General features: G+C 56.7%; 1 protein-coding gene across 1 annotated transcript; it reads right to left on the bottom strand.

Annotated features, from left to right (window-relative positions):
* Positions 1-395: 395 nt before the first annotated feature.
* Positions 396-8,144, bottom strand: LOC121432795 (zinc transporter 3). Its single transcript, XM_041630939.1, has 8 exons — positions 7,831-8,144; positions 4,314-4,495; positions 3,667-3,813; positions 3,424-3,577; positions 2,745-2,937; positions 2,438-2,543; positions 2,155-2,289; positions 396-1,183 (listed from the first exon to the last, which is right to left on the bottom strand). The coding sequence occupies exons 1-8, from the start codon at positions 7,923-7,925 to the stop codon at positions 1,038-1,040; spliced, it is 1,158 nt and encodes a 385-aa protein (XP_041486873.1). The 5' UTR covers positions 7,926-8,144; the 3' UTR covers positions 396-1,037.
* Between the last annotated feature and the right edge of the window lie 285 nt (positions 8,145-8,429).

Genomic DNA, 8,429 nt, shown 5'->3' with positions numbered 1-8,429 from the left:
AAAAAAAAAAAAAAAAAAAGACAGAAGAGCGAGCGTGGCGATGACGCTGGTGCTTACACACAGCCCGCACCTGCACGCAGGGCTCGCTGCCTTTCCCACCCCTGCTGACACAGCACAAGGACCAAGCCCACAGCCTCTTTCCCCACAGTGTTCCAGTTTCCCACTAACAGGAGCGTGGCTTGGCCTGCTGGAGGGTTCCAGTGAGAAGGGCTCTCCAGGATGGCACCTGCAGCCCTGCTCTGCCCACAAAGGGACTCTTCTTAGTCAAGAGCCTGGGCTGGGAAAGCTTTCAGCCTCCGTCTGAATTTACTGGGGACAGAAGGTCACCGACTGTGAGAGGCCAGGAGGGAGTCCACGTCCGAGGAGTCACGAGCACAGAAATGCAGTTAGATACGAGTTTATTGGTGGGGCTGCATCAGAGTCCTCCCTCTCCCGAGGAGAAAGCTGAGGATACAGCACCAACAGAGGGATGGACAGACAGATCCCTAAATGGACACACAGGTAGAGCAGACTCAACAGAGACCAGCACAGCCACAAAGACACACAGGCCACAGCACCAAAGAACACACACACACAACAGACAAAACCACAGGGCACACAAACCAAAGTGCAGGCATTGGGGCCCCTGCATAGACAGAGCAAGGATCACGTGGGGAGGGGGCCCCTATGGCCTCCCCAGGCATAGGCACACGAACAGCACACAGACAGGCAGATGCGCCCAGGTATCAGCCAGCCTGCCACAAGGACACATGAATTGCACAAAAAGGGCAAGCATGACTCTCCAGGCCACGTGGAACACGAATGGTGGGGCTTCCACACACCCCACACCCCTAAACTGCTTACAGTAGTTCAGTCTGATCCTCCCTCCTCCCTCTTCCCCACATGCACACTTTGGTCTTGACCACCGGGGGCAGGGGCTGGAGCGTCTGGCAGGTGGAAAATGGAGAGAGGATGGTCCCTTCTGTGGTGGGGAGGCAGGTGCTGAGAGTCCAGGGCTGAGCCTGGGCCTGGCAGTGGGGTGGGGGTGGGGCTGAGGCTCAGGCTTGGGGCTCCCGGCAGCGTAGACACTGGGCCATCTCAGGCTGGTACCGCTCCACCTGCAGGGTGCAGCTGGAGAACCCAAACCGGGAATAGAGCCGCGACGAGGCCTCAGCCAGGACAGCTTCAGGGTCAGCCGTGGAGTCTGTGGGAGGGCGATAAGAGGCAGCTCAGTCCTTGGGGAGTCGGGCACAGCCAGGGGCTGTGATAAGGAGGGAAGGGGGCCCAAGCACAGCACAGCACAGCCCCAGAGGACTGAATAGGCCTCTTGATCTTCCTTCTGCATCACCGCATTATATGAACGGCGTAAAAATTGTAAAGAAAACGTGAGACTCACTGCAATGGGCCACGCTGACGCATTAAACTGTGCCCAGTTACCGACTGCTTCCTGCCTGTGAGCATCAATACACAGCTGGATAGTTCGGCAGCCACACCACCGTCTTTTCAGGGCAAGCCAGATGTTAAGTATTCTGCCCCACTGTCCCTCTCAAGTTACCATCCAACATCCCACAAGTTATGATATTTTTGGCATCCAAATTGCATGCCTCTGATTGCTTCTTGCATCTGGGAGAGACTCAAAAACCCTTTGTCAGCTCATGAGTCACTGTATATGTATTTTAATAGTTGAATCATAATGTAGATATAATTTATATTCCGCTTCTTTCTTCCTCAAGCATTATACCACAAACACTTTCCCTAGTTGCCATACAGGCTTCATAATTACCACTTTAAATAGCAATGTGATCCCCTACTGAGGGGAGCTACCACAGTCACCCAACTACATCCTGAAGCTACCGGTAACGTTTTAAAGGTACCAGGTCCCCATGCTGCTTCAGAGATGGTATTGCAAGTACCCAGGCCTCCTTGTCTCTAGAGTATGTGTGTGTATGAGTATGCACACAAATACATGTCAGAGAGACCAAAAGAGATCAAAAAAACAAAAACATCCAAGGTATTTCAGGGAGGCTGAAGCAGAGGATCTCAGGGATACCCTCGGCTACATAGTGAGATTCAGTCTCAAACAAACAAACAATGCCTCGATATGCCAAGCTATTGCCACAGGTGGACAGAGGGGCTAGCTCTGAGACGGCACTGACTGGATTAGCGTTGACTCACCAATAGCCAGGTGTGCAGAGGCAACATGGTAAGTCAGCGTCAGAGCCCACAGGTGGAGGTCATGCGTTGCTCGGACTCCTGGCACTGACAGCAGTGTGTCCCTTACAGGTTCAAAACCCACACTGCGAGGGGCTCCTGCAACCAAGGCCACAGTTGATGGAGACCCAGGGTGGGAGCTGAGGGAGCCCCAGGCGGGAGCTGAGGGAGCCCCAAGTGGGAGCTGAGGGAGCCCCGGGGCAGGAGCTGAGGGAGCCCCAGGTGGGGGTGTCAGTATTAAATTCACCTTCCATGAGGATGCGCAGAACGTCTCGAAGGGTAGGGGCTGTGGATCCAAGGGCACAGATAGAGAAGAGGAACGTGCTGATGGGGTCAGCCACCTTGTACTGAGGCTGCAGAGAAAGTGATGTCTCTTAGAGGAGGCTCTAGGGTCATCTTGGCAAACAGAACCCAAAGGCATCCTGAGACTCTCACAGAGGGGGAAGGAGACACCCTGGGAAGCTGGAAGCTCAATGAAGACGGCAGAGGGTACCAGGAGAGGGAAGTGGACACAGAACAGGGAAGGGAGGCTGAGGCGCCCTCCACAGCGGTACCTTGAAGTAGATGAGGACGGAGGCGGCCAGTACCCCGAGGCTCTGGAGGAGATCTCCCAGCACATGCACAAAGGCAGCCCGGACACTGGTGTTTTCCAGGGGGTATCCGTGCCCCTCCTCCAGCGGTGCATACTCTGTGCCCCTAGATCCATGGCTGTGGGGGGGCCCGGCCTGGTGCAGCACAAAGGCCATTCTGAAGGAGAAGGAGAAAGGTTCAGCCGATGGCCTGTTCTTCGTCTCCCCGTAGTGCCCACCTCCACCTGTTTCCCATCCCAGAAAGATAACACCACCTAACAGAAAAATTACACTGTCGGGGGCAAAAGATACTGGACCTGGGGCCAGAGATGTGGATCCAGGTCCTGGCCCTGCCTATTCTATTTAAATAGTCTATTGCCCCCCTCCTCCCCCGCAGTATCTTTTACTAGGAGGGAAACCAGTGCTCATGGATTGATAGACTCAAATGAGATCATATTGATAAAGCAGGGCTAGTATCCAGTAAGCCCTCAACAAATACCTCCTGGCTGAGTATCTCTTTCCCACTCCTTTTTACCCAAAGAAGACAATGAAGCTGTGTGTGTGTGTCTGTGTGTGCGCGCATGTGTGTGTGTTACCATCCTGGAAGAAGACCCTCTCTCTCACCCTGGACCCCACCTGGCGCCCACTCCACACCGGGACGTACAGCATGTTGGCACAGACAGCAATGCTGGCGGTCAGCAGCATGGCACCCCCCTCGATGTGGTAGTCACTATGCAGCAGGCGGATGAAGGCCAGGTACAGCAGGATGCCAGTGACCATCCAGAGGGAGACCACAGAGGCCAAAGCCCCCAGAGTCTCTGCAGGGGAAGACAAGCTGTCAGGTCAGGGCCCTAAGGCCCGGCAGGACTGGCGGGGAGGCTGGGCACCGAGTCATGCACGGCTTTACCTGAGCGGTGCCAGCCAAAGGTCATGGTTCGGGTGGCTGGCCGAGTGGAGAGCCAGAGGGAGAAGAGGCTGCCCATCATGCTGCCTACGTCTGCCAGCAAGTGAGCGGCATCGGTCATAATAGCCAAGCTGTGTGCCAAATACCCACCTGCAAAGGAAAGGCAGAGCTGGAATCCCAGGAAGTACGCAGCATGTGTACTCATAAATGGGATAGAAAGGGGGCACCAAAAGAGACCGGGCTTTTTCGGGTGATAAAATTACAAGTATTTTTTTATTTTATTGTTTTGTTTTTTGAGGCAGGGTTTCTTTCTGTAGCCCTGGCTGTCCTGGAACTCACAGAGATGCGCCTGGCTCTGCCTCCCAAGTGCTGGGATTAATGGAGTGGTCATGTGGCACCACCCAATCTATTGGAGGTATTTTTCTAGTCTTTCCATAATAATAGATTTGATTTTCATAAAAAGAGAATAGGGTTCTTAAAATGCCAGTTCAGTCCAGCCCCCAAGCCCCTGCTGGTTCACCTTGGTGCCTTGCCTCCCCGGTCCCTCCCAGCCCTTGTCTTTCCGTTTCTCCATCCAGGAAACCTGGGCTTCTTGGTGGAGAGTGGCCTAGGAAGTACAGAAAATGGGACTGGGGGTGTCCCCAACTTACCAACCACCTCCCCAGCCATGAAGATGAAGCACACAGCACAGGCGGCACACAGCTGCCTCCGGGCCTGCAGTCTCTCAGGAGAGAGGCCTGACTGCGGCATGGGGTCCTTATGGCAGTGGTGGAAGGCCATCCCCTCAAGCTTGGGCTCCTCAGGGAGGGGCTCTGAGGGCTCTGTGAAGAGACTGAGGCAGGCGACATGGTCACCCTTGAGCCTGACCACAGGACTGGCCTGGTCACTCACAGGCTGAGCAAATGGGCCGTCTCTGTCCCTCTGCTAGACCCAATCGCGCCTGAGTCTTTCAGGGCATGTGGGGGCTCACAGGAACACTCAACCCAGGCTCCTCCTCCTTCCAAACACAGGGCCATAGAATCCCATATCTGAAAGTAAAGTCTAATTTTTTTGTGTGTTTGTTTGGTTTTGGTTTTTCAAGCCAGTGTTTCCAAGTAGCTAAGGAGCCTGTCCTGGAACTTGCTCTGTAAACCAAGCTGGCCTTAAACTCACAGAGATCCACCTGCTGGGATTAAATCTGAATGCTGGGATTAAAGGCGTGCACCAGGCCACGTCTAATGTTTTAACAATGAATGTAAACTAATGCTCAGGAGGGGAAGAAGCGAGAGGGGCCACACAGCTGGCAGGTGGCGGAGCTGGGACGGATACTGACCAAAATTCTACACCACGAGAGGCACCCCAGGAATGCAAAACGGACAGCCACTCTTCCTGGGTGAATGAACGAGTGTGGACTAGACACGGGGGCACACAGCAGAAGGCAGATGCTGCTGCTGGAGGAATTCTGGTGCTCGCAAATGAGTTCTAGTGCGGAGACCACAGGAACCACATGAGGAAACATTGAAAAACGGGGAGGACGTGGACAGACAGTCACAGCGCCGGAGAAACACGGAAGAAAGCCGGTATGAGAACATGGTACACACAAACCCGCCCACTGCATCGCTCTCTTAGTCTTGCTCCGATGCCTTGGTCCCTAAACCCTCTATGTCCCTTCCTTTCAAGACAGGAGGTACAAGCAAGCGAGGTCCTCTGAAAGGGTGTAGAAACTGGCGTGATGACTCATGTCTGCAGTCCCAGCACACAGAAGCTGAGGCAGGAGGCTCAAGAGTTGAAGGTTAGCCTTGCACACATACGAGGGGAACCAGCAGGGTTGTCACAGGGGAGGGGGTCCTTCCTACTACAGCTGGGGTGGTAGTGACAGAGGAAATGGATTTAGAGTCCAGCCCATGTCACCTGGAGCCCAGCATGCCGCACATCCCTTGACAATAGGGATGGGGCCTTACCTAGGGATGCCACAGGTAGGACTCAAAGGGACTGTGTTTGGACCTATTCTAGCCCAGTGTTCTTCCTGGACCCAAGCAAGGAAAGAACAAAACAAAGGAGCTCAACACAGAAGACAGTTCTGAACTTTAGGAGTAACAAGGATCCCTGTGGGAGAAAGATGGCTCTAAACTAAGATCCCTGCAGGGACAGGGATGGGGCCGCAGCGGCCATCTGACTGAGAAAAACACTGCTCGGGTGGGCCGAGGTGGGGGCAGCCAGCGGTTACAGAGAAAATTCCTCCAAGAGTGGGAAGGTAAGCTTCCTTCTTCAATGAAAAGCCCCTTCCCAGACTGAGAAAGAGTGTGCATGGTTCCGGTGTTCCCAGAAGAGACAGGGAGAGGACAGTGGCTTCAGAGCCCATCCCTGTTCGGTCCATGAGGTATGACAAGCAGTATCCAACACAAGGAGCCCCAGTCTGGTAGGAGACAAGCATGTGATGCGACTTCCACCAGGGAGAGGCTGGGGGGGGGGGGGGGGTTGTCTGAACAAATCACTTCGGGGCACAGGGGAGGGCCTGAGAGGAAGCCACAGTCCTAGAAGACGTTCCTGACAGGCAGGATTATAACGACAAGGTACGCAGCCTGGAATATAAGTGCAGTCCTAGGTGAAGGGCTGAGGGAAGGGGCTCAAAGAAAGGAAAGAGGAAACCCACTGGCTGACAGAGCAAATATCTTCATGTTGAAATGACCTTGGTGGTGGCGTGCGGGAAAGAGGACATAGAAGAGTCTAGAATGGATCTGGCCGGAGGCTCTGCCCGGCACAGCATCAGAGGAGGGTCAGGTAAACACACAGAGCCTTGAACAATGCTGCCGGATTTGGTGACTAATGGTCATATGAGGATGAAAATGGTCCAGGAGATGAAGATGCAGTCTGGAGAGGAAACAGATGCTGGGCAGTTTGGAGGCTGTAGCAAGACACCTTCCTTGGGCTTTTAAGACACAACACAACCAGCCATCAGCCATCAGCGTAGCCACCCATCAACAGGCTGCCTCCTTTTGTTTGGCATCAAGTGGGCACTAAAGGGGCCTCTCTGCTGGTGTGTGGAGGTGAGGAGACATTTTTTTGTCCAGGGCTGGAGGCAGTTTCCTTTCCTGGCCTTCTCTGAAACCCCCAACAACAACAAAACGATATAGCGTGGGGGGAAACAATGAGGCCTAGAGTATTCCTTGGGCAAGTAAGCTAGGCTGATGCAAAGTCAAAAGGGTACGGGGAGCAATGCCAGGGCCACAGCTGGAGCCCCACAGCTGCCCACCACTGCAGTCCTCTGCAGGAAGAATCCTTCCTTCCGTTCAGTTCCCCCATTCCCCCACCCACTCAGGTTTAAGGCCCCCCTCCCAAAGAAAGAACTGGAAACACACAGAAGACCACAACAGAGACAAAAGGAGAGAACGGAGAGGGAAATAGAAAGATTGAGGGAGATGAAAAAAACAGAAAAAGCCAGAGACCCTGTCAAATTCCAGAGACAAACGGACGGTCGGCTTCCAGACAAAATGGCCAGCGGAGGTGGCCAGGAAGGGCCTGTCGCGGTGGCCGTTCGAGATGGCAGGGCAGACGGAACCGGCGGCGGGCGGCAGGAGCGGGCGGCCCGCAGGGTGCGGGGGAGGTTCTGCCGCCGCCCCCGGCCCGCTGTCCCGGCCGCTTGGCGCCTCATTTCACACCTCGCCGCCCCCGGCCCCGTCTGTGCGGAGCCGGGAATACCCCCCGCCGCCCAGCCCGCACCTGCTCCTTCCTCGCCGCCCCCTCGCTTCCTCGCGGCCGCCCGCTGAGCCAGAGCCGATCCCCGGGGCCCGAGCCCACCACTGGCCGCGGCTGGATGGGGCGCCCCTAGCCTGGGGTGCTGAGCGAAGGAACCGGGGCCCGGCTTTCCGATGTGCGGAGGCGAGGCTCACGGGGCAATGCGGACATCGCCGTGCCTGGCCCGCTCGGTCCGACGGAGCGGCGGAGGAGGCGCAGGGGTCGGAAGGCTTGGGGCACCGCGGCAGGGGACTTGCTCCAGAAAATGGGTGTCGGACAGAGGCGAGGCGGGGAGGGGGCGGGCTTCGGCCGGAGGGTCGGCGCCGCGAAGCCTGGGTACCGTGGGGCGCTGGGGAGGCGGGCCGGGCCAGCGACGAGGGAGACAACAACGAAATGGACCGGTGGCACGCGACTGGCAACCCCGGGGAGACAGCCAGCCCAGGTCTGTCCTACCTCTTCAATCGCAGGCCGCCGCCGGCGCTGCTGCGGTCTCGGGGACTCACGAGGCGGGTGGTCTCCGAGCCTCGGGTGGCGGGAGAAGGCTCCATGTCCCCACAGCCGCGACCGTCTAGGCCACAAGGAACGGGAGAGGCGTGGCTGGCCTTGCGCCAAATCCGAGCGGCCCGAGGACCGCCCGGACTCCCCGCAGGACCGTGGGGCCACCAGAGTGGAGGGAACTGCGGCGACTGTGGCGCTCTGAGTCCGAACTGCAGAGCCCGCGGCAGCGGGAGCCCCGCCCCACGTGGGGCGAGCTCCCCCAAACCCCGCCTCCAGGCTCCGGAGTCCCTCTCTTTCTCTCTCCCACACTTAAGGCCCGCCTCCGGGACACGCCCCTAAATCCAAAGCCCCAATCCCCCCCCCCTCCTTTGCGCGCCAAATCGTGGGGTGGGGTGGAATAGCCACCACCGTACCCTGGCACTGGGGTTCTTGCAAGCGCTCCATCTGCACAGTCCCGCCCACCAGTTCCTAGTCCGGCTCTTCTCACCTAGGGACCCCTCTGGCACCAAACTTTTGGAAGAGACACTGCCCTATGCTTGAGGGCTTAGGGGCGT

Source organism: Microtus oregoni, unplaced genomic scaffold (assembly GCF_018167655.1).
Source record: "Microtus oregoni isolate MIOR12 unplaced genomic scaffold, Mior012 000036F_ref0000092, whole genome shotgun sequence".
In the NCBI taxonomy this organism is placed as follows: Eukaryota; Metazoa; Chordata; class Mammalia; order Rodentia; family Cricetidae; genus Microtus; species Microtus oregoni.
Note: the sequence above shows the minus strand (reverse complement) of the source record. Positions and strands in the feature narration are given on the sequence as shown.

Excerpts from the sequence above, each read along its gene's own strand:
- LOC121432795 (XM_041630939.1), bottom strand. The coding sequence starts at position 7,925 with ATGGAGCCTTCTCCCGCCACCCGAGGCTCGGAGACCACCCGCCTCGTG. Across the intron at positions 4,496-7,830 it reads GGCGGCCTGCGATTGAAGAG|TCTCTTCACAGAGCCCTCAG; the intron begins GTAGGACAGACC and ends CGCCTGCCTCAG. Across the intron at positions 3,578-3,666 it reads CTTTGGCTGGCACCGCTCAG|AGACTCTGGGGGCTTTGGCC; the intron begins GTAAAGCCGTGC and ends CTTCCCCTGCAG.